The 26529-nt window shown below is 44.7% G+C and overlaps 1 protein-coding gene across 2 annotated transcripts in view; it reads left to right on the top strand.

Annotated features, from left to right (window-relative positions):
- The first annotated feature begins 15435 nt into the window (after nucleotides 1-15435).
- ret (ret proto-oncogene receptor tyrosine kinase) overlaps nucleotides 15436-26529 on the top strand; it is a 147893-nt gene continuing 136799 nt past the window's right edge. For both annotated transcript variants that reach the window (XM_085970620.1, XM_085970619.1), the window contains exon 1: nucleotides 15436-15583. In XM_085970620.1, the coding sequence (XP_085826746.1) occupies nucleotides 15532-15583 (52 nt within the window). In that variant the 5' untranslated portion in view covers nucleotides 15436-15531. The remainder of the gene's footprint in view (nucleotides 15584-26529) is intronic.

Below are 26529 nucleotides of genomic sequence, written 5' to 3'. Positions count from 1 at the left end.
TTCAAACAGGAGGTGAAAAAGAGCCGGAGGCTGCAGGAGAAAGCAACAGCTGCCCGAAAAGTTGAGAAGGAGCACGAGAGGAGGGAAGGGCCGGAGATTAAATGATGAGGGGATTATCAGGCACACTTCCCTTAATCGGAGCCATGATTACTGATCAATTTTTCAAGTACAATAGATTAGTATATGTTATGGGAGACAAATTAAACTTCAGGTTTTGATGTTAATATGTGGTGGAGGAATGTCTGTGTAGAGCGGCGAAATGGATTTGTAGGATACAATGGAATGATCACGATGTTGTAAATGTTTTTAATGTTCAATAAATAATATATTTTTAAAAAGTGGGTAGCACCCTTGCCTCGGAGTCAGAAGGTTGTGGGTTCAAGTTGCAGTCCAGAGACTTGAGCACAAAAATCTAGGCTGACACTCCAATGCAGTGCTGAGGGAGTGCCGCACTGTCGGAGGTGCCGTCTTTCAGACGAGATGTTAAACCGAGGTCTCGTCTGCTCTCAAGTGGACGTAAAAGATTCCACGGCACTATTTCGAAGAAGAGCAGGGGAGTTCTCCCCAGTATCCTGGCCAATATTTATCCCTCAATCAACATAACAAAATCAGATTATCTGGTCATTATCACATTGCTGTTTGTGGGAGCTTGCTCTGCACAAATTGGCTGCCGCGTTTCCTACATTACAACAGTGACTACACTCCAAAAGTACTTCATTGGCTGTAAAGCGCTTTGAGACGTCCCGAGGTCATGAAAGGCGCTATAGAAATGCAAGTCTTTCTTTCTTTCTTCTTTTTACCACCGAGAGGGACAAGAGCAGCAATATTGTGGGAACACCGTCACCTCCAAGTTCCTCTGCAAGTCAAACACCATCCTGACTTGGTTATATATTCCTTCATCGTGGCTGGGCCAATATCCTGGGATTTCCCACCTAACTCCATTGTGAGAGCACCCATCATCACCAAGACTGCAACAAGGTCCATTACCACCTTTTCAGAGCAACTAGGCTTGGCCAATAAATGTGGCCTTGCCATTGTTGCCCATAACCCGAGGGCAAATAAACAAATTCCACTCTGGCCTTTGGGCTTCGGTTTCATGAATACATTCGGTTAAATATCCTCCTTTCCTATTAATATTGAGTGGGTAGTAAAATTACAGATACATCAAAGAGGTTTTGAGGCCATCAGAAGGCAATAATTGGGAAACGTTACTCGAGAAATCTACCCTCCGCTGTACAATATAAATAATACCAGCTGTATCTTAGTGAATTACAGGGAAAATCTAATGGGGAGGGCTGAGGGTCACATGATGAACATAAACTGCTTGACATTTGTGGCTTATGCTGTAATCTAACCCTTTTGATTGGATTACCCACACCAAGAGGGACCCAGCATCCTTTTTGCGACCCTGTTAGCTCAACACACAGGGCTTAAAGCCATGCATCAAACACTGGCTTTCAGTTTCCAGCCCAGATATTTTATAATTGTCCCTATCATTGTACAACTGTAAACTGAGATAGAATGATTGAATTCACCCAAATGTTGTTTTTTTCAAAAGAACAGAAAATCAATACTAATCTTTTAAGTACCTCTTTTTTTTTAATGCTTTCAGAAATTACCTGCTTTGTTTTCCTCATTTATTAGAATCTGAGCTGGTCCGATAACGATGAGGTTAGATGGGGTCAAAGATTCCACTAGAAATGTGAATTTATCCAAAATCATTACAATAAATATGCTTTCGGAGAGTTTCTAAAGTAGGTTTTTCTTCCCAAAAGCTGGCGGCCATACCCTCTGCATAGGAGTTCTCCACCTTTTACCAAACAGATAGGTGGATGCTGCAGTCATGGTTTGAAAAGTTCCAGCTGCTGTGGTGGACCAGCATTGCCATTATCCTAAATAACACCAGAAAATATTGCCATTATCCTCTTCAATTAGCAACATCTACATAGGACATACAGCGCAGAAACAGGCCATTCGGCCCAACCAGTCCATGCTGGCGTTTATGCTCCACTCGAGCCTCCTCCTGCCTTTCCTCATCTAACTCTACCACTCTCTGGGTAAAGAAGTTTCTTCTGAATTCCCTATTTGAAATCTGTTTACAAATACAAACTTCCGACCCATTGCAAACATGTTTGGAGCTTTGTGCATTTCTGTCTGTCCCTTTGAATGACAGGTTAGGACAGGGCTGTATTGTTGGAGGAGTATTGATCAGCTCTGGGCAACATATGGCTCCTAATCCTTATCTGACATAGAGCCATCTGATCCCTAAAGGAGCCCAGCAGGCGGATATCTGATCTGTCTCTCTCTACATTTTCACTGTCATTCCAATAGATTAGAATTGGGACACATGCCTGGCAAAGCTTTCCTGAGTCCTCCTACAGAACTCTCGTAGTGAGAATGATGCCTATAGTCTCATCTGGGATGTCAAATGGATACGAGTATCTTCTGTAATTATCATTGCACACAGGTAAAACCTCTCCATACAGCTGCCTTTGGGAACCATGCAAAAAGATCACAGTGAGGTGTATTATAAGTGGATTGTGTTTTTTTTGCAGCGTCTCTATTGGAGGGGGAACCACAGGCAGTGGATCCAGTGTCAAAGGTCACGGAGTATGTAACCGTCTTACAGAGAAGGCTCTGTTACAAAGAGAGGGAGCCATAGATAATGTGTATTTATTAGAGAATCATGGTTTGTGCAGGGGTGGGGGTGCTCTCGTGCCATAGTAAATTAGCACGCAGTCCCATCACCAGTGGGACCTTAGCTTCTAATCCATTCCAGGAAGGAATAACCTGGCTTTTCTCTGTACAGACAGTGACTGATCCATTGTGTAGTGCCAGCATTTTCTCTTTTTACTTCAGATTTCTGGCATCTGCAGTTTTGTCTTTTTATTTTGTGGGCTGCAAGCCTCCTTTCTCTCTGTAAGGGGACCAGTGAAATGAGTTTCAATTGCTGTTACCTGTCTCCTCAGTGATAACAAATGCACATCATGTTTCAGCCATAATTAAGCCCTTAACAGTCTCATTCAGAGAGGCTACAAGGATGGCTGGGGTGAGAAACGGGCGACGGGGGAATATAATAACAAGAACTTGTATTTATACAGCATACAGTATTTATAATGCACGAAACTCAAAAGGTTAGTATGCAGGTGCAGCAAGTGATTAAGAAGGCCAATGGAATGTTGGCTTTCATTGCTAGGGGGATAGAGTGTAAAAATAGGGAGGTATTGCTTCAGTTGTACAAGGTATTGGTGAGACCGCACCTGGAATACTGCGTACAGTTTTGGTGTCCATACTTAAGAAAGGACATACTTGCTCTCGAGTCAGTACAAAGAAGGTTCACTCGGTTAATCCCGGGGATGAGGTGATGGACATATGAGGAGAGGTTGAGTAGATTGGGACTCTACTCATTGGAGTTCAGAAGAATGAGAGGCGATCTTATTGAAACATATAAGATTGTGAAGGGGTTGGATCGGGTGGATGCGGGGAAGATGTTCCCGATGATGGGTGAAACTAGAACTAGGGGGCATAGTCTTAGAATAAGGGGCTGCTCTTTCAAAACTGAGATGAGGAGGAACTACTTCACTCAGAGGGTGGTAGGTCCATGGAATATGCTGCCCCAAAAAGCTGTAGAAGCTACATCATTACATAAATTTAAAACAGAAATAGACAGTTTCCTAGAAGTAAAGGGAATTAAGGGTTACGGGGAGCGAGCAGGAATTTGGACATGAGTCTAGGTTCGGATCGGTCATGGCCCTGTGGGTAGCGGAGCGGGCCCAGGGGCCGTGTAGCCTGATCCTGCTCCTATTTCGTGTGTCTAATTCTGTTAGATTCAGGAGATGGTTCTGTGATAGTAGATTGGCAGTTAGGATCAGATCAGCCATGATCTTATTGAATGGCGGAGCAGGCTCGAGGGGCCGATTGGCCTACTCCTGCTCCTATTTCTTATGTTCTTATGTTAACTTGTTAAAACATCCTAAGGTGCTTATAAAACAAAATTTGACACCGAGCCGCATGAGGAGATATTGGGGCAGGAGCTTGTTCAAAGAGGTCGGTTTTAAGGAGCGTCTTAAAAGAGGAAAGAGCGGTAGAGAATCGGAGAGGTTTAGGGAGGGAATTCCAGAGCTTAGAAACTAAGGCTATTTGACAAGGATGTGCTTTGACCATTTTGTGAGTTGTGTGAGTTAGGAATGAACTTGTACCAATGAAAAGAAATCTAATTGAAAAGAATATTGGTTCGTGAGCAGTTGTAAACATAGCATATTGGATTTAAGGATTGTAAATAATATCACTTGGGACTGGGCCATCCCACCCTTCAGTTTGAAGGCAATGTCCAGAGACACGAGTCTGAAAGTGCAAAGGAAAACTTGGATAAGAATATAAAATGTTGGAAACACACAGCAGGTCAGTTAGTAACTTAATCATTATAAAAACGCACTTTAAAAAAATAGGTGTACTGGGCTAGCATGAATCCCTGCTTTGCTCACTGTTAATTCCACATTTAGAAGGAGCCAACAGTGACTGTATTAACAAAGTTCAACATGAAAAGAACAGTGTTTCTGCTGAGAGATTAAATTTGCTGTGGTTTATTGCAAAGTTTGAACTTTGCATTTGCAACATTTACAGCTCATGATTGAGGGGTAAACGAAGATTCATATAGCACCTTATCACATTGAAACATCCCCAATCACTTCACACAAGGAATTCCTGTCTGGAGTGCAGTGACTGCTGTTATGTAGTTTTGGAACATTAGGTATTTTCATTGCAATTGTCTTTACTCTTCTGCTTTTATGATCTTGTTTCTGTTTGCGTTCCTTTGTCTTTCTCTGTCGACTTTACTGTACTTACATTTCAGGCTCATTTCATAATCTCTCAGCTATTTCCCCCCCCCCCACCCCCCACCACCACCCCCTGACATTCCAATCTGACAGACAGCAGCTCCTCACTGCACTCAGACACACATCCCATTGCCTGAAACCTCCCAAATGACGAGTCCAGGTTTCCCTGTGTCAATTCTCCACAGAGCCACATTAAAAGCTTCAGATTTTACCTCTTGCACAGGCTGATTAATCCTCTCAGATTTGCTAGGAGTTTTCATCAGATGTTGATGTGCTCTGGTCACATTCCAGACTCCTTCATATAAACACCACCCAACCCACTCTTATCAGGGCTTCCAGGAATAGACACTCCACAAATCCCAGTTAAGGTCCACAGGTTTTGCTGCATGAACACTCCACAGATCACAGTGGGTACCTCCAGACTTCAAGGACGTATCTATGTGCATTGCTATTTTGATTCCGGTGATGTAATATCAGTAATATAGAGTATTTCAAGTCAGTCCGTGTGAGATTTGGTTTAAAGGGTTCTGCCATGGAGTGGCCAGCTTTAATCATATCCAGGTTTTAGGGTTCCTTGTGATTACAGTTAATACAGGATTTGTTTATATCATTCACCCTTCTCTTACATACTTTGGCATTCTGTGAGGTGGGTAATAACAGGAAACTTTTTTTTATCCGGCACCGACGGGACCGACGTGGTGCCGGTTCATCAAAAATTCCGGATAACCGAAAGCTATAGTAAAAGATACGGAGCTGAGAGCTCCGTATAAAGCAACAAACCCTGTTGCTTAGCAACAGGTTCAGAACAATGGCCACAAGTTCCAAGCGTCTCTGTAGCTTAGCAACAGCTGCAGCCATACCCTTGCACAGCAACAGATCGAGGAAGGCAAGTAATGAAACTTACCTGAACCTACTCCTGAATTTTGCCAGTTAACTGAGATTTCCGGTTATTTAGGTGCCGGTAAATCGAAAGTTTCCTGAACTTACATTATTGCTCAATCATTGTGTTGTCTAAGCAAAACCAAAATATACTGGATTGATGTGAATCTGCAGTTGTTTTGCATTTCATATTGTAACACATTCCATGTTAAAGATTCAACAACAACGTTGCATTTTATAACATCTTTAGTGTAATAAAATGTCGTAAGATGGTTCACCTAAGAGACCATGGATGCCGGCCAATAATATAAGAGTGCGGAGAGATGGCTGAAGGCACAATTGCAAAGATGGATTTTGAGAAGTCCTTTAAAATCAAGGAGGAGTAGCGAGGTGAAGAACTTTAGTGAGAGAGTTCCTGAAGGTAGGGCCAAGGTGGCTGAAGGCTGTACCATCCTCAGAGGAGCAGTGGGAGGGAGGGGGACAATGCATAAGGCCAGGAGGCCAGGTCCATAGAGGATAGGTTGGGATGCAAGCCTGGAGGAGTTTGTAAAGGTAGGGTAGGATGAGGCCAGAAAGGCACTTCTAAACTAGGAGAAGAATTTTGAATTCCTTGCTTTTGTTCAGGGAGCCAGTGGAGGTCAGTGAGGACAGGGGTGATGGGTGAGCAGGACTTGGTGTGGGACAGGATGTGGGTGATGGAAGTTTGGATGAGTAGAATAGATTTGGGCAAGCACCAAGGCATTAATTCATCTTAATTTAAAGTAGAATACAAAATGCGGACTGGGACTCTGGTTAGCTTCATACAGCCCTCACATTGCAACCAGTCACCTCAAATAACAGAGAGCTATCTTTTTCACTAACTTTGAGTTGGCTTGTAAAAATGTCAGCTTGGCTCAGTTGGTAGCGCTTACACCAGTAGGTCAGAAGGTTGTGGATTCAACCCCACCCCAGAACTTGAGCACTTGAGACACACCAGTGCAGTTCTGAGGGAGTGCTGCATTGCTGTGGATGCCATCCTTCAGATTAAACAGGCTCGGCGGTTCAGGTGGATGTTAAAGATTTGAGAAAGAGTTCTCTTGGCCTCCTGGCCAATCTTCTTCTTCTTAGGCAGTCCCTCGGAACCGAGGATGACTTGCTTCCACATTAAAAATGAGTTCGCAGGTGACTGATGAGCCCAATGCTGGGACCTACAGTCTCTGTCACAGGTGGGGCAGACAGTGGTTGAAGGGGCGGGTGGGTGGGGTGCTTGGTTTGACGTGCACTCCTTGCACTTGGCTTCCGCTTGCTCCCAGCGAAGAGACTCGAGGTGTTCGGCGCCTTCCCGGATGCTTCTCCTCCACTTTGTGCGGTCTTGGGCCAGGGATCCCCAGGTGTCAGTGGGGATGTTGCACTATTTCAAGGAGGCTTTGAGGGTGTCCTTGAAGCGTTTCCTCTGCCCACCTGGGGCTCTCTTGCCGTGTCGGAGCTCCGAGTAGAGCGCTTGTTTTGGGAGTCTCGTATCAGGCATGCGGACGATGTGACCCGCCCATCGGAGCTGATCGAGTGTGGTCAAACTTCGATGCTGGGGATGTTGGCCTGAGCGAGAACACTGACGTTGGTACGCCTATCCTGCCAATGGATTTGCAGGATCTTGTGCAGGCAGCATTGGTGGTACCTCTCCAGTGCTTTGAGGTGCCTGCTGTACATGGTCCATGTCTCTGAGGCATACAGCAGGGCGGGTATCACTGCTGCCCTGTAGACGATGAGCTTAGTGCCGGGTGACATGAATCTTGTCATTCATGTGGAAATGACTTATGAAGTAATACTGGGTGGCCTGCTGGTGGCGCTGTCCAGGGAGAGTATAAATACTCAGGCATGGGCCCAGCTTGCTCAGGACATTCTTTAACAGGAACTAGTGAAGGACACAACTAGATCTCCATGTTGAAAAACAGTTGATTAAAGCTTTGTTTAATACTCAGACCAAGTGCCTAGTAGTTTTCTTACGTCACCGGGTTTGAGGTCTGCTCGTCAAACACTCTCTTCCTCAGGCGACCGAAGGCTGTACTGGCACACTGAAGGCAGTGTTGGACTTCGTCAATACACCTCCATCAACCAACACCACCGGTAACAAATTAATTTGTCATTCATCTCGTTGTTTGTGGGATCTTGCTGTGTGCCCCGTGAGTTTGCCTACACAACAGTCGCTGCACCTCAAAGTATGTGAAATGCTTAAAATAAATGTCTAAGACTTGTGATCAGGCGCTCTATAAATGCAATTTTTTTTTATGTAGGTACATTTCCGATCAGCCAAAATACCCCAACAATGCAGAATAGACTCTCCCAATTGTTGGACAACTCCCCCTTGCACATTTACAGCCCAAACTCCTGTTTACTGTTTGTATTTAAAACATCTGATTAATTCCCACTTAGACTTTAACTACAGGAAACTTTTTTTTATCCGGCACCGACGGGACCGGCGTGGTGCCGGTTTATCAAAAAGTCCGGATTACAGAGAGGTATAGTAAAAGGTACGAGAGCCCTGTACACAGCAACAGATCCTGGCTTCCCTGTTGCTTAGCAACAGGTGCAGGAACCCCGGCCACAAGATCCAGGCGTCCCCGTTGCTTAGCAACAGGTGCAGGAACCCCGGTTACACGGCCACAGATCCAGGAACGGCCACTAATATGAAGTAAAACTTACCTGAACCTACTCCTGAATTTTGCTGTTTAACAGAGATTTCTGGTTATTTAGGTGCCGGTAAATCGAGAGTTTCCTGTATAGTGTCATCAGTACGCATACTATATAGATTTATTTTAAAAGCCTATGCCTAAAAATTGAGGCTGTGATACATTTCTGCTGCCATCTTGGATACTCCAAGCTGACCTATGTTAGTGAGCAGGGCTACGTCTAGCCTTTAATAGTGTTGAAAACAATTTTCACTCCATTTGATTTAAGAGTGGCTCTGAGCATTACAGTGTGACTGGCACAGTGCTGATTGTTTGTCTAACAGGTCTACACCCTCCTTCCTCCATTGGACACGCTCGTGTTTTTAAATTAATAATTAATTGTGATGGATTTCGGTTACAGATTGCAAGTTTTAATGCATGAACTCTGTAATAAATCTTTCTCACATTCTTTCTCAGACTCATTCTCATCCACTTAGAGCACGTGTCATCCAGATTTAGTCCAGATTTATGTTTTGAATTAAATCTCATTGATGTAAATGTAAAATATAACTACTCAGATGTTAGATCAAGCTAAATATTCTCTCCTCCTCGCTACTGATAAAACCAGCTTTAAACAAATGGATTGGAATCAGATGATTTACCAACCTCCTTCCAGCACTCCGGTCACTTGTTATTGCCAATTGTCTGTACATGACATAGGAAACAGGTAAAGGTCAACACTGGGGGCATAGAAAGAAAGAATCTAGGCTGACCCTCCAGTGCAGTACTGAGGGAGTGCCGCAGTGTCAGAGGTGCTGTTTATCGGGTGAGATGTTGATGGAAGTACTTTGGCCAAAAGACCGAGGCCCCGTCTGCCCTCTCAGTTGGGTGTAAAAGATCCCATGGCACTAATCAAAGGAAAGCAGGGGAGTTCTCCCCAGTGTCCTTGTCAATATTTATCCCTCAACCAACATCACTAAAACAGATTATCTGGTCTGTTTATCCACGCGCAAATTAGCTGCCACATTTCCAACATTGATGTAAAAGATCCCACGGCACTATATCGAAGAAGAGCAGGGGGAGTTCTCCCCGATGTCCTGGGGCCAATATTTATCCCTCAATTAAATCACTAGAACAGATTATCTGGTCATTATCTCATTGCTGTTTGTGGGAGTTTGCTGTGCGCAAATTGGCTGCCGCACTTCCTACATTACAACAGTGACTACACTCCAAACAGTACTTCTACAAAATAGCAAAATACTGCGGATGCTGGAAATCTGAAATAACAACAGAAAATGCTGGAAAAATTCAGCAGGCCAGGCAGCATCGAGGAGAGAGAAACAGAGCTAACGTTTCAGGACTGGGACCCTTCATCAGTCCCAGACCTGAAACGTTGACTCTGTTTCTCTCTCCACGGATGCTGCCTGGCCTGCTGAGTATTTCCAGCATTTTCTGTTGTTATTTCAAAAAGTACTTCATTGGCTGTAAAGCGCTTTGGGGCATCCGGTGGTTGTGAAAGGCGCTATAGAAATGCAAGTTTTTCTTTTTTGCTACCTTGCTCCTCACTTTCAAAAACCTCCCCAAAACCTATCTTGTTACCCACACCTTAGGTCACTTCTCACAACCTTTTCCCCAGTTCCTGACTGGTGTCCTTTGAGCTGCTGTGAAATGCCATGGGATGTTTGGTTATCTTCTTCTTTAGCCCAACAGAACTAATGTTTGTCAAATACTTTTACACATAGACAGTGCCTCTTTAGCATCTGTAGCGCTCAGAGGGTCGCACTCTCATTTCTGAGCCAGAGGATTGTGGGTTCCAGCCCCTCTCCGGAGACTTGAGCGCCTAATCTAGGCTGACACTCCAGTGCAGTACATGGGGTGTGCTCTTTCAGATGAGAGATTAATCCGAGGCCCCTCTCAGGTGGACTGGCAGTATTCAAATAAGAGCTGTGGAATTCTCCAAGTGAGCTGGCCAACATTATCCCCAAACCAACACCACTAATGTAAGAAGTCACACAACACCAGGTTATAGTCCAACAGTTTTATTTGAAATCACAAGCTTTCGGAGCATTGCTCCTTCGTCAGGTGAAGTGGAGAGATGCATAAAGACACAGCTTATATAGTCAGAGAATAATGCCAGATGATTACAGGTAATCTTTCTAACTGCCATTTATCACACCTCGGCAGAGAGATAATCACAGCAATCAAAGGTGTGAATGGTGTCCAAACAGGTTAGTCAGGAAAACATTACATCAAAGAACAATGAGGTGGGGTCACAAGGGGTCAAATGTTGCAGATGCATTCCAGCAAAAAAAATGTTTTTTTGTCTGTTTTTTGTTTTTCATACAGACCCCAGCATCTGCAACATTTGACCCCTTGTGACCCCACCTCATTGTTCTTTGATGTAATGTTTTCCTGACTAACCTGTTTGGACACCATTCACACCTTTGATTGCTGTGATTATCTCTCTGCCGAGGTGTGATAAATGGCAGTTAGAAAGATTACCTGTAATCATCTGGCATTATTCTCTGACTATATAAGCTGTGTCTTTATGCATCTCTCCACTTCACCTGACGAAGGAGCAGCGCTCCGAAAGCTTGTGATTTCAAATAAAACTGTTGGACTATAACCTGGTGTTGTGTGACTTCTTACATTTGTCCACCCCAGTCCAACACCGGCATCTCCACACCATCAACACCACTAAAACAGATTTATCTGGCAATTTTTCTCATTGCTGTTTGTGGGATCTCGCTGTGCACAAACTGGCTGCCCCGTTTGCCAACAAAACAATGCGATTACACTTTGAAAGTACTTCATTGGCTGTAATGCTATTTGGGACGTCATGAGGACGTGAAAGGCGCTATATAAATGCAAGATCTTTCCTTCTTGCAATTAAACCTCAAACGTACTAGGGACACAATGGATGTGTGCGGAGATTTACTGATTCGGGAAAAAATCCATTCCTGCCGATTGACTGAACAGTGACTTATGCTGCAAATATCGACAGCACGTGTGAAGCAATGGGACCAGCGAGTTGTAGTTACACTGCTTGTTCACGTTGCTCTGATTTTGGAACATTTACAGACTTCTGTACTCCAATGCACGTGGAGTTAAAAAGAAGAAAAAAAACTGGAAATGCACATCAATACCATCAGCATCTGAAAATAAAACTTGGGTCATGGGTTGAGTATAAAGCCTTCATCACACTTCAGAGAGTTACTGACTCCAGTATGCTGAACAAAAAACTGTTGCGACAACTTTCCAACTGGTAAAAATTGAAAAGCCGGCTGTTAATTAAAGTTTTTCTTTTTAAATTTAAAAATAAAAGTTAATGTAAGCAAACTTTACACCAACAAGGGTTATACTGAATTGAATGAAAGAACCTTGGAAGGAGTCTCCCCTTGTTCAATACAGGCTCACTCATGGTAAAAATCTTGAGGTAGCCAAGGTGCAGTGCAAAGACGGCAGAGAGGGCTGGTTTTACTATGCTGGTGGGGGTGGGGGGCGAACCTCACCTGTTCACAGTGCGGTTTCGCATTTTTCTTAGGAAAGTGATCATTGTGCTACTTTGCTGTATCATTGCACACTCCTCTGTGTAAAACGTGGTCAATAAAGTTAAGAGACACTGTGGACCACTTTGCCAATAGGCATGCAGCCTTTAAAGCAGATCCTGTGGACTGCACAGTGGGATCTGCATATGAGCACATTCTGTCTCCCTTTATATAGGCTCCCTCTATTGAGATTAATCATTTAAGATGAAGCATATTACTAATCTCCATGACTTGCAATTTTACTGTCATTTCTTAATTGATATTTATGTATTTTTGAGTGTGGTTTAATCTTGCTCTTGCCTTTGTATACCTTTGTATACTTTCTCTTTCTTATTCCCACTGTTTTTTCTTTTAATCTCTCTTGCATTAATTTATATCAATTTACGCCCCTTTAACTCCTCGCTACTGTAATTTCTCTCACTGGCATTATTTTTGAGTGCCTGTTCATTTTCCACTCACCCTTTGCTCTTTCTGAATCACTATTGCTTGCTTATACCCAATATCCATTTCTTTTATTTAAAACTAATGTTACCACTCACCTTCTTTGTTTTATCTTCCCGTCTCTTGCCCCTGTGATATATTGCACGGGAATGGCAAGCCCCTTTATAACTCACTATCTTAAAAAAGTCCCCAATAATCCCGAGTCCGACATTATTTGCACCGCTGACCCATGAGCCCTAATTAATTTGCCATCAGCACCCAAAGTCTGTAGCAGCAAAGAGCGGCATTGTTGGCAGAGGATCCAAAACCAGTCGTAACCCCACCAGCCGAGTGGTAGAGACTTTACCAGCACTGATTCAAAGTCTAGTAAATGACTGGTGGTTTTCTCTAGTGGGTCTCCCTGGATGACAAAAGAGATAGAGAATATGATGAAGCAGAAAAAGAGTGTGTATGACAGATGTTAGGTTGCAAATACATCTGAGAATCAAGCTATATATAGAAAGGTCAGAGGAGAAGTGAAAAAGAAAATAAGAGGGGCAAAGAGAGGGTATGAGAATAGAATGGCAGCCAGCATAAAAGGTAATCCAAAAGTCTTCTACAGGCATATAAATAGTAAAAGGATAGTAAGAGGAGGGGTGGGGCCAATTAGGGACCAAAAAGGAGACCTATGCATGGAGGCAGAGGGTATGGCTGAGGGACTAAACAAGTACTTTGCATCTGTCTTCACCAAGGAAGAGGATGCTGCCATAGACATAGTGAAGGAGGAGGCAGCGGAGACACTAGATAGGATAAAAATTGATAAAGAGGAGGCATTAGAAAGGCTGGCTGTACTTAAAGTAGATAAATCACCAAGAGTGGATGGGATACATCCTAGGATGCTAAGGGAATTGAGGGTGGAAATCGCGGAGGTACTGGCCATAATATTCCAATCCTCCTTAGATACAGGGGTGGTGCCAGAGGACTGGAGAATTGCAAATGTTACACCATTGTTCAAAAAAGGGTGTAAAGATAAACCCAGCAACTACAGGCCAGTCAGCTTAACCTCGGTAGTGGGGAAGCTTTTAGAAACAGTAATCAGGGACAAAATTAACAGTCACTTGGACAAGTGTGAATTAATTAAGGAAAGCCAGCACAGATTTGTTAAAGGCAAATCATGTTTAACTAACTTGATCAAGTTTTTTGATGAGGTAACAGAGAGGGTTGATGAGGGTAATGCAGTTGACGTGGTGTATATGGATTTCCAAAAGGTGTTCGACAAAGTGCCACATAATAGGTTTGCCAGCAACATTGAAGCCCATGGAATAAAAGGGACAGTGGCAGCATGGATATGGAATTGGCTAAGTGATCGGAAACAGAGTAGTGGTGAATGATTGTTTTTCGGACTGGAGGAAGGTATACAGTGCTGTTCCCCAGGGGTTGGTTCTAGGACCACTGCTTTTCTTGATATATATTAATGACTTGGACTTGGGTGTACAGGGCACAATTTCAAAATTTACAGATGACACAAAACTTGGAAGAACAGTATAGTGAACAGTGAGGAGGAGAGTGATAGACTTCAGGAAGACAGACAGGCTGGTAAAATGGGTGGACACGTGGCAGATGAAATTTAACACAGAAAAGTGTGAAGTGATACATTTTGGTAGAAAGAATGAGGAGAGGCAATATAAACTAAATGGTACAATCCTGAAGGGGGTGCACGAACTGAGAGATGTGGGGGTCTGTGTGCATAAATCGTTGAAGGTGGCAGGGCAGGTTGAGAAAGCAGTTAAAAAGGCTTACGGGATCCTGGGCTTCATAAATAGAGGTATAGAGTACAAAAGTGTGGAAATGATGATGAACCTATATAAAACACTGGTTCGGCCCCAACTGGAGTATTGTGTCCAATTCTGGGCACCACACTTTAGGAAGGATATGAAGGCCTTAGAGAGGGTGCAGAAAAGATTTACGAGAATGATTCCAGGAATGAGGGACTTCAGTCACGTTGATAGACTGGAGAAGCTGGGGTTGTTCTCCTTGGAGCAGAGAAGGTTGAGAGGAGATTTGATAGAGGTGTTCAAAATCATGAGGGGTCTGGACAGAGTAGAGAGAGAGAAACTGTTCCCATTGGCAGAAGGGTCGAGAACCAGAGGACACAGATTTAAGGCAAAAGAACCAAAGGCGACGTAAGAAAAAACTTTTTAACGCAGCGAGTGGTTAAGGTATGGAATGCACTGTCTGAAAGGGTGGTGGAGGCAGATTCAATCACAGCTTTCAAAGGGGAATTGGATAAGTACCTGAAGGAAAGAAATTTGCAGGGCTACGGGGAAAGGGCGGGGGAGTGGGACTAGCTGAGGTGCTCTTGCAGAGAGCTGGCATGGGTGTGATGGGCCGAATGGCCTCCTTCTGTGCTGTAACCATTCTATGATTCTACAATCCCTTGGAGTGGGATTACTGGCTTCCCATCCACTGCCACCCATCCAATTCCCTCTATTTATTTCCTGGGTGTAGCTATTTTCTCTCTCTGAGTCTTATGCCCACACCCTCTGCCACTTCTGCATCAATACTTATTTCCCAAGTACCCTTTTACATCTACATTTTGCCCTGCACCCTTCTGCATTCAGTTCCGATAGATCGCTCCGTCTCTTCCTAAGTATTCTCCTTCTCTCCTATTTCCCGAGTGCTGTAACTCACACTGTCTCTGGGGCATTGTTTTTATATGTTGAGTATTGGCCCGATTCCCTTTCAGCCCTCACTGATCAAACCGCTTCTTGTTTCATTCTCTCAGCCTTCCTCTGGTGTCGCCCCCGCCCCACACTCCTCCTTCTTCTGTTTGACCATTCTCTCTCTCCATCACCCACTGACTCCCCCCCCCCCCTCCCCATGGCAAATGTGGACAGTTCCTTCCTCATCTTGCTCTGACCCACAGCGTCACCAGGAGTCCTGTTTGAGAATTTCCCAGGCAGCCGCCTCTAATCTCTAATTAACTTTCCGCCGCTGATCAGCAGCGGGAAATAACCATCTCCTACCAGGATCAGAATGGGGGCAGTGTGTGTGTGTGAGAGAGAGAGAGAAAGCGGGGGTGGGGGGGGGGAACACACCACACTGTGAACCGTTCAGCCTAACAAAAACCAGCCTGGACACAAGGGGATCTTGGTAACTGGGAGGAAAATAACAGTAAGCAGGAACTGCTGGACTAGGTGAAGGATGTTTTCACTGAAAGGACCTTGCACAATATTCGTGTTATTGCTGAACGAAGGTAAGAGGATTTTTATATAAAGAGTGTGAGATATATAGGGGTGGAAAGTTTGAAGAGATTGCACGGTGTAATTACATCCTGGGAAACTGACATATTAGGTGGAAGGATTTCATTATGGGATGGAAACTTTGAAACTATGAAGAGAGGTGATTGAAAACATTTCAACTGTACATTCAACTGGTTTATTTTACAACGAATTTTGACAAAAAAAATTGAGTGGATTTTAAAAGAAAATTGTCATCATTTGTTAGGCTGTTAGAAAAAATAAAAGTTTGGCTGGTCCCCACTGAGATATGCCTATGTGACAGAATGGCCCGCGGTGAGTGCCGCAAATCATCATTACAAAAAAAAAGCTTCCGAAAAATTCAACTCGTGTGTTTTGAGATGATGGGAGCGACGCTCAGCCAGCCCCCTGATGGGCTCTGCTCCTGTCCTGGCTGTGCTGAGGTTTGTTTCCCCTGTCTCTCTCACACATGGGGGATGAGAGAGTGTCCCTGGAACTGAAATCGCCGCGATAGGCGAAACTTGCAAGTGTTAGCGGGGCTGGGGAGCGCAAAAGGCACCTGTCGTTTGCCGCTGATGCAGACAATAAAGATTTTGGGGGGTTTTTTTTGCCGGAAGGGACAGAAGAAAATACAAACAGCCCCAGAACGGCGAAAAAGTCCCAAATCAAAAGTGTTTAATGCGGGTTGCACAATCTGTGAAATCACATTTCCCAGGTCACCTCCCCATACTAACAATTTTTGCTTTGAAATCTTACAACACAAAAGGTAAATTGATTCATTTGTGATTCTTGTCAATGGCGAGTTGGTTAGTGGTGGTGAATTGTATCGGCCGAAGCTTAGGTGTCAACACAAGGGAAGTGTGTCAGACTCGAGTAGAAACTGCAAATATTTAAAATCTGAAATAAAAACAGAAAATGCTGCCTCAAACACAACAGGTCCACTAGTGGCAAGAAGAGGCGGTTAATGTTTGGTGTGGAGACCCTTCTGTCCGAACAGTTTTGATGAAGATTGGACACCCCAGATGCTAAGTTGTCTTTTCTCTTTAAGGGACCTGTGGTGTATTTTCAGCATTTTCTGTGTTTTTAAAAATTGTTTCATATGAATTCTCGGCATTGTACAGATCAGGTTATTTGAGGACTCATATTATGTCAGAACATGTTACAGGGATGAGTTCATTACATACAATATAAGGATTTATTATCAGGCAGGAGTGATTTCAGAAATATCTGGGTATGTCAGTGTTACAGTGGAAGGATTCTTGCATTCCTATATTATCACTGTTAGGGGAGAGTGAAATTCGCCTCGGGTAGTGGGGCAAAATGGGCGATATCGGATCGGCCACCCGTGAAATTGAATATCAGGCGCTCCCTATAACGGGCGGCCGATCCGATACCGCCGGTTTTTGCGCCACCGCCCCAGCAGAATTTCTAGGCGAGTGTATGTTTCCCAAGGTGGAATCTGTGCTGTATCATTTATAGTGAGGGGAGGTGAGGTGTGGATTGCATGTTTGCGACTGGGCTGTGAACACTCCGTTTTGTGTCAGCATGCTTGATGTGGATTGTAGGGGGACCGTTGTCTCAAACGTGATGTATTGGAGCACACGCTTCCAATTGTTGGTGTCAGAGATTCCCACCAATCCGCTGAACATACCGCATCCTAGCGTGATATCTCTGCTGTTGTATACTGATAAAAATATGATTTCTGTTTTCCTTTGGGTGGCCGGCACTGCCGCAGAAATGAGGGCAATTAGTTGTGGCAGTTTGTCAATATTTACAGGGGGGGTCTTGGAGTGTGAGTTCCCACACTAAAGAAATTGAGGAAATATTATAGTGAAGATATTTATCTATAACAGAGATTTCAAAGTATTGTGTTAGTAAGTGTTTATCATAAGCAATCTTGCATGTGAGGGACCGTCTCATCTCACAGGGGACATCTGTAGCAGAAAGAAGGAAAGAGCTTGCATTTTATACAGCATCTTTCATGACCTCAGGACATCCCAAAACCCTTCACAGTCAATGAAGTACTTTTGAAGTGTAGTCGCTGTTGTAATGTAGGAAACACGGCAGACAATTTGCGCACAGCAAGCTCCCACAAACAGCAGTGAGATAAATGACCAGGTAATCTGGTTTTTTTTTTGGAGATATTGGTTGAGGGATAAATATTGACCAGGACACTGAGAGAACTCCCCTGCTATTTTCTGAGTAGTGGGATCTTTTACATCGCCTGAGAGGGCCTCGGTGCAACATCTCATCCAAAAGACGGCACCTCCAACAGTGCAGCACTCCCTCAGTACTGTACTCAAGTTACTGGCATGGGGCTTGATGTTCTGATTCAAACGGAACATTCACGTAATGGTGAGTGTGATGGGCAGTGTGGTCATATTGCATTCACAATCAAGGCAAAGAGACCTGAATGCTAGTTAACATTGAAGACATTGCATCTTTAAATGTGTACATGCAACATTGCTGTGAGTGCAGCACCACGCCTATCTATCCACTCATAAAAGTCTTGTGTCGAACACACGTCCATCACACGCCTGACACCACACCGTAACAATCTTAAAAAAGAGCAAAAGAAAGCAAGTCATTGTCCTGGAGTCTGAAATTAACAAGGACTTGCAATTTGCAATTAAACTCTGATTGACCGCACCCCGTGTTTATTTAAAAGTAATTGGACTTTGAGGCCTAGAAATTCAGTTGCCTTAGCGCCGCTTTTGAGGCGCTAGAGGGACTAGCGCCAGAGTTATGGCCAGTTTAAAAATTCCCTGGGGCCCTAAATCGGCGTTGCACCGGTAGCGCTGCGCCGGCACCGATGACGTCATCGGTGTGCGCAGTGTCCCGGTTGCCGTGGTAACCCGCCCGAACTCCGAAATTGAGTTGCGGCCGCCTCGCCCGTGGCAGCCGCAAGCAACGTTCTGTCAGAGGTGCCTTACTCCAGTTTGCGCCGGCGCATTAAAGGCCCCGCGGCGGCCGGCCACTTTCCCGCCGGCCGCCTGCCCGCAGCTCCCTCCCCGGACTTCTCCCCCCCCCCCCCCCCGGAACAGATGCAAGCCCGGCACTTGTCCGAGGTGCCGGGCTCATTTTTAAGCTGATTTGCGCGGGCCGCGGCCGGGTGCAGGCAGCTCCTCCTTAATGGGAGGAGGAGGCCTGCACGTCCCCAGCCTGCCGCACCGCATCGGGTGCCGCAGCGCCGGAACAGCGCCGCAATGGGGCAGTTAGCGCCCATTGGGAGGCGCTGAAACCCTCCAGTAGCGCCGGCAGCCGTTTGGGCGCGGCGCTACTGAATTTTTGGCGCGCGCAGGGGGACTTAGCGCCGGCACTAACTTCCGGCGCTAAAGCCCTGGCTGCGCCAAAACTCAATTTCTAGGCCTGAGTCCTTAAAACACACAACTTCACCTTAGCAGCAGAATAATACATTGTGGATTAAAAAGAAAGTACTTGCATTGATATTGCGCCTTTCATGGTGTCAGGACATCTTCAAAGCACTTTACAGCCGGAGGTGAAATGAGGAGAATTTTTTTTACGCAGCGAGTTGTTGTGATCTGGAATGCGCTGCCTGAAATGGCGGTGGAAGCAGATTCAATAGTAACTTTCAAAAGGGAATTGGATAAATACTTAAAGGGGAAAAATTTGCAGGGATATGAGGAAAGGGCAGGAGGAGTGGGATTAACTGGAGAACTCTTTCAAAGAGCCAGCAATGGCAGGATGGGCTGAATGGTCTCCTCCTGTGCTGTATCATTCTATGTATATGAATGTGGTATCACAGATGCTTCTTTGAGAACTCATCAAATGTGTTTCACCAGGACTTTATTTGCACTTCAGTGCTAAAGAAATCCTCACTGTTACATTCAGAAGAAACATTGGAGGCGGTTTCATTATTTTGCCCTGCCCAGAGGTTAACCACCAACATATTAACTGGCCGATCACTTCAATTACTATTCGTAGGATCTTGCTGGGCCCAAAATGGCCGAAGCATTTTCCTACATAATACCAGTCACTGCGCTTCAAAGTAATTCATTGTATGTGACGTGCTCAGACATGATCAGGTGCCCTAGAAACACAAGTCTCTCTATAATTAACAACAAGTACCCACAAATGTACTTCACAATTTCACTCTGCGGTTCAGTCTTCAGAGAAATGTTTAAAATTATTTTGATTTACCTGCTACTAAATATTTCCAGGGCTGCCATTTTGTGAAGGAGCTGGGCCATTCCATAATGCATTGTTATAGCAAACAACATCACAATTTAAACAAAAGTCAAGTATTATAAGGGTAAGACTGCAATTTCTAATGGCCTTGGTAAGGCTGCGTTTGTACATATGTCTTTAATAAAAGTTCAATGGCATTCATTGTGTGTCAGCTTGGCTCGATTTGTATAACTCTTGCCCATGTGAAAAATGTCTGCTATATTTGCTTACCTAACGACAGTTATAATAGTAAATTAATTGTCTGTAGGAGACGTAATATGGCACAAAGTAAATGCAAATCGACCTTGCCAAATATTGAAAAATTGGATATTTTTGAATGGTTAATGACTCAGTATTGAATGGGTTAAGTGGTTTGAATTATATTAAAGGGACGTTGTCTTTCTGAAATACTATATCGTTTTCCTTGGTTAAGCACTGCAAGCTGAAGACCTTGAATTATGAAAAAGTTGTTTGTGTAGGTTATCAATGTGACAAAATTAATTCACAGCTGTTCATTACTTTCTCCCAGACAGCCAAATATAAGCAAAGTGGCCCTTTAAGGTTCTTCTCTTGGTGGGAAATAGTGGCTCTTTTTCCTTATTTATGCAACTTTCACCCTGTTTTTTTACACATCTCCTCCATCTCACCACCCTGACCCTCTCACGCCAGCTCTGTTTTTCCTTCTCCTTCCCATGGATCTTTTCCCCCTTAGCTCCCCTCCCCTCCTTTTGCATTTCACTTAAATCTCCCTTTCCCCCACCTCTCCTATCTCTTTCTCCATCTCTGTCTCTCCCCCCCTCACCCCCCATGTCTCCCTATTGTATGAATCACACTCTGACTAACACAGGCAGATGTCCTGACCATGAGATGCTGATGATGAAGACTAGCATTGGTTGGCTTGTTGTCAACATATCCCTCATCCCCCGACCTCCTAGACAGCCCAACAAATACATAAGTAGCCATTTTACATTATAAAGTTCTTTAAAAAAATTGTCATTAGCCAAAAATGTTGTATTATTTCCCAACATTGGTCAATATTGATGACTGCTGCCCAATGTTTTAAAGTTATGAGTAATGTGGGTAGTAAGCAATGGTGAGTGAGTTGGTCAGCATTGAGTCAGAGATATAAAAACATTTTCACTGCACTTAACATTTATTGCAAGCATAGTCAGTCCACGGGGGCTGTTATTGCATAATTAATTGTAGCGACCCATCGTTCATGCAGTGCACTTTTTAATTACAAGAGAGCGATAAATTCCTTAGGTCATTGTCCTTTGTTAGAAGCCGTCTTAAGTTTTTGTTCTGGGGGGGAGGGGGCGCGCGGGGGGATGAATGTTACTCTTGTTGGATCTGTTTAGTCATGTAGATCAGCCATGATCTACTTGACTGGCGGAACAGGCTCGAGGGGCTGAATGGTCTGCTCCTGTTCCAGTGCTCCTAAAAGTAACATGGCTGGGAGGAATTCAACCTGCCACCTTAGACATGGCAGTCCTGGCTCCTGCTGCTGTGCCCCTGCGGGTACTGCCACACAGGGTTGCCACCCTTCAGCACACCTGACACTGTGCGTGTTTGGCCACCAATGGCACGGCGCTGCCAATTTGTGCCTCATCGTCGGTTCAACGCCCCAGGTTCTGCGTGAAGAGAATTGCTCGGTTGTTACAGATGGTGCTGTACTTGTCCAAGTTCCTGCAGAGGAAGTGAGGCAGAGAGAAGCAGGACTCGTCCTTACTTTATTGTCAGGCCTAATATAAACAATATACGCTAAATAGAAGATAATGGCTCTGCCTAAGTGAATTACAGAGTAATAATTTAATCTCAGTCTTCAGATGACATCATAAATCAGGAGAGTAAAAGTTGAGTCATCGGTGAATGTCATCTGAAACCTGAACTGGGATCCGCGCTCTCGATGCATTGTTTCTGTGCAGGGCGGGCACATGTTTCCCTGTGTTCTTCCAGGGCTCCCCTCCACCTTCACCGAGAGATGTTATAAAAGTGCACAGGCATGACGCTCCTGCTGCCAGCTGCACTCGGAAACCAAAAAGCACTGAGGTACTTTGTCCTGGAGGCAGTGGCGGCCCACTTTCATGTGGGCTCTGTCAACTCCTGCCGGGTTCACCAGCCTTGCTGGTGCCTCACGCAGAATGTGAGGAGGGTCGGGAGGTCGGGAAACGGGAGGTCGGTATAGCAGCCCTGTCCTGAAACCATCTCGGCAAAGAAAAAGCACCTCTTGTCTTCCCTTTATCCTTTCTCAATCCCTGTTTCTACCTCTCCAGCCAGTAACGATCATTGCTTCCTCATCTGCCTTCCTTTTGCATCTAATCCTTTGCAGCCTTGTGTAGTCTTTCCCCACCCCATATATTGTTTCTAATATATAGTAGTGCATCTCATTATCCTTTATAACATTTATTGGAGTGTGTATTTGCTTTTAATTTAATTTGGTTTGCTACCTTTTACAGTGTTTACAGTGATTTATTTAAGTGGAGTTCTATGATGCTGTTGGAAAACAATAGATAAAAAAAAAAGACTTACATTTATATAGCGCCTTTCACTGCCACCGGATGTCCCAAGCGCTTTACAGCCAATTAAGTTTTTTTTTTGAAGTGTAGTCACTGTTGTATTGTAGGAAATGCAGCAGACAATTTGCGCACAGCAAACTCCCACAAACATCAATGTGATAATGATCAGATAATCTGTTTTAGTGATGTTGATTGAGGGATAAATATTGGCCAGGACACCGAGGATAACTCTCCTGCTCTTCTTCAAAATAGTGCCATGGGATCTTTTACATCCACCTGAGAGAGCAGACGGGGCCTCGGTTTAACGTCTCATCTGAAAGACGGCACCTCCGACAGTGCAGCACTCCCTCAGTACTGCACTGGGAGTGTCAGTCTAGATCTTTGTGCTCCAGTCTCTGGAGTGGGACTCGAACCCACAACCTTCTGACTCAGTGGCGAGAGTGCTACCCACTGAGCCACGGCTGACCAGTCACGCCAATGTGGCAAATTGATTGTCTGATGGACTACTTACAGACCAACACTCCAAATTGGGTTTATCCTGTGCTGTTTTTGAGCTCCTACACTGTGAGGACTATCCTTGATGGGTCATTATCCACCGATTGAGAGGAATTGCACTCTTCAATGCGTTGAACATCTGCAAGGTGTCAGTTTAACTCCAGCGCCAAACTCCAGTGTAAAGTGGGTACTGATGATGGGGGTGACGCTGCTAGTTAGGCCACCAGTACACAGTACCACGTAGGTTGCTGCCTGTGATACCCCATCTCCCCAGCTATCCCCTGTGGTGAGTTTGCTATCACAGCTGCAAGAGCTGAGTGGAGGCCAAGCAGTTTTCCATTGGGAGTGACTGAATATATAAAACACTAGTTGGGTCGCAGCTCGAGTATTGTGTCCAATTCTGGGCACCGCACTTTAGGAAGGACGTGAAGGCTTCGGAGAGGGTGCGGAGGAGATTTACTAGAATGGTTCCAGGGATGAGGGAATACAGTTACGTGGATAGACTGGAGAAGCTGGGGTTGTTCTCCTTGGAGCAGAGAAGGCTAAGAGGAGATTTGATAGAGGTGTTTAAAATCATGAAGGGTTTAGATAGAGTAAATAAAGAGAAACTGTTTCCAATGGCTGAAGGGTCGATAACCAGAGGGCACAGATTGAAGATGATTGGCAAAAGAACCAGAGGCGACATGGTTTGGATTTGGAACGCTCTGCCTGATAGGGTGATGGATACAGATTCAATAGTAGCCTTCAAAAGGGAATTGGATAAATACTTGAAGAAGAAAAAAATTGCAGGGAAATGGGACAAGAGTGGGGGAGTGGGACTAACTGAATTGTTCTTCGAAAGGGCTGGCACAGACTCGATAGGCCGAATGGCCTCCTTCTGTGCTGTACTATTCTATGATTCTATGATAGTCAGAGTGACAGACAGCCTGGTCACACTCATACACACAAGCAGCTGATAGAACATTACCAACTTTTACCAGGCACAGAGGGTGGGATTGGGGGTAAGTTTAGCATCATGGGCGTTACTTAGGGAAAGAATTTCTTGAAAATTTTGTTAAGCCAAATTATTTCAACAATCTTCCATTAATCTAGTATAGGGGTACATTTATTTACAAGCTCACTTGCTCTCTCACTATTTATCTCTCGCTCGGTCTCTCTCCCTCTCTCATGGTCTGTTTCTCACTCTCCTCCCTTTCTCATGTTCTGTCACTCATTCTCTCCCTCTCATGCTCTGCCTCTCACTCCCTCTCTATCTCACTGCAGCACTTCCTGGACCTCTGGCTGTTTACCAGTTGTTTGTTCAGTTACTGCAGATTTAGACGCAATGCCTCTGGTTCCTTATTGTTGTTTAGTACTTGTATTATATCTTAGTCTCCAGATTTTGTCTTTAGTTTCTTTATATTTAGAGCAATTGCCCCTGATGTGAGGTATTTATTTTGACTCTTTTTCTGTTTCTGTGCTTATATTTATTTTTGCTGGAGTTTCTGAATATTTATTAACAGCCAATATTGTTCTTGGAATGTGGACCTCATTTATTGCCCATCGCTAGTTGCCCTGAGATGATGGTGGGCCTTCTTCTTGAAGCACAGCGGTCCTTTCGGTGACGTTGCTCCCACAATGGTGTTAGGTAGAGAGCTTCAGGATATTGACCCAGCAACGATGAAGGAATGGTGACACATGTCTAAGTCAGGATGTTGTGTGACTTGGAAGTGAATTTGGAGGTGATGGTGTTCCGACAACATTGCTGCTCTTGTCCTTCTTGGTGGTAGAGGTTGCAGGGGATGGAGATGTTGTTGAAGTAACATAAGAAATAGGAGCAGGAGTAGGCCATACGGCCCCTCCCCCGAGTACCGTGACATTATACTACTGCGTGGTAGGATACCGTTTTTTGTTCACACACCATGGCTACAACAGCTGGGCAGAGGCTGTGTGCAGTGCAATGAATGGTTTACCCCCTGACGTCCCCCGCCCGCTCCCCCCACCCCCACCCCCCCCCCCCCCCCCGCCAAAACCTCTCCACCACCTTCACGGCTCGAGTCAGGAGTGTGATGGAATATTCACCTGGATGGGTGCAGCGGCAACAACACGCAAATAGCTCAAAACCATCCAGGACAGAATCGGTCACTTAATCGGTGTCCGCTGTCACTGGACTCAAAATCCACCCCCTCTACAACTGGCGCTGTAAGGCTATAGTATCTATAATCTGTAGATTATACATGATCCGCCATTCAATAAGATCATGGCTGATCTTTGACCTGAACTCCACTTTCCCACCTGATCCCCATATCCCTTGATTCCTTTAGTGTCCAAAAATATCCCGATCTCAGCCTTGAATGTACTCAGTGACTAACCTTATAAATTGCTGCAGTGCATCCTGCAGATTATAGCTACTGTCGTCTTAGAGCGCTGGTTTTGGAGGGGGTGGATTTTGAGTCTCGTGGCAGGGGGCACCGCTTAAGTGAGCTATTCTGTCCTGGATGCTTTAGAGCTGCTTGAGTGTTGATGTCACTGCAGCCATCCAGGTGAATGGTGAGTATTCCGTCACACTCCTGACTTGAGCCTTGAAGGTGGTGGAGAGGCTCTGAGGGAGTCAGGGGGGTGAGCACTTTTTGCGAGCAAAAAAAACCCAGCATCCTTCCACTCAGTAGTGCAGTGTCACGGTAATTTGACAGCTAAGTGTGTAAATCATTCACAGTGCTAATGGGTCCTTGTGGTTACAAAACCCAGGTGCCAGTCCTAATTCTATTTGTGGGGACAGCTTCAGTGGCACAGCAGGGTGGAGCAGGTGTCATAAGTGTCCAGGTGCAGCTCCTAAATGAGAATAGCTGTTGCTCTGGAGATAGAAACCAGCTGGTTTACAAAAAAAGCTCCCGTCAGCAAGACCAAGATGAACAAAATTAACAGTAAATAGTTAGTGCAATAAAATCCAGCAGGTAACGACCTTTATTACACACAAGAGCCAGGCCTCATAATTCATGAGCAACCAGAGTCTGAGATGAGTTATGTAGGCTTACCTCATGTGCGGAGTATAAAGTGGGTTCCACCCCTCCCCCACACTCATTGAATATATTAGGAGGCAGGTGTTCTTGTCAAATTTATAGTTTCTGCTCTTTATTGGCTTGTGTTGGGCGGGGCTCAGAGCTTTAAATGACATAATTGCAGAGTGTTGGACTGTGATATTTTGTTGAGTTTAGCTGTGGTTTTCCTATCTGAGACAGAAACAATGGAATTGGACGTAAGAGGCATCCTACACTCTTGATAGCTATATCCGATATTGCACAGGATTGGTCCAGTGGCCAATGGTACGACATGATAAGTATCTGCACCAGACAGGGTGACCAGCTAACTGATGAGTCACAAAGATATGAGAGGGAAGAAAAAGACTTGTACGTACACATCGCCTTGTCAAATCTCTCAAACATCTCAAAGCACATCACAACATTCAATGAATCACTTTGAAATGCAGCGACTGTTGTTAACTGGGCAAATATGGCAACTGTTTTACACACAGCAAGATCCCACAAACAGGAATGAAGTGCATGACTAGGTGCTGTGGGCGGAAGGAGGAATGTTGGCCAGGACAGCGAGAGAACTTCCTGCTCTTCTTTGAATGGTTCCAAGGGATCTAATGCCCACCAGAAGCAGCAGACAGGACCTCCCATTCCACGGATGGCATCTCCGACAATGCAACGCTCCCTCGGTACAGCACTGGAGCATCAGCACTGGAGCGACAGCCTAAATTA

Source organism: Somniosus microcephalus, chromosome 29 (assembly GCF_052327205.1).
Source record: "Somniosus microcephalus isolate GS21.2 chromosome 29, FLI_Smic_1.0, whole genome shotgun sequence".
Taxonomy (NCBI): Eukaryota; Metazoa; Chordata; class Chondrichthyes; order Squaliformes; family Somniosidae; genus Somniosus; species Somniosus microcephalus.
The sequence above is the reverse complement of the archived record's forward strand: the minus strand, read 5'-3'. Positions and strand labels throughout refer to the sequence as shown.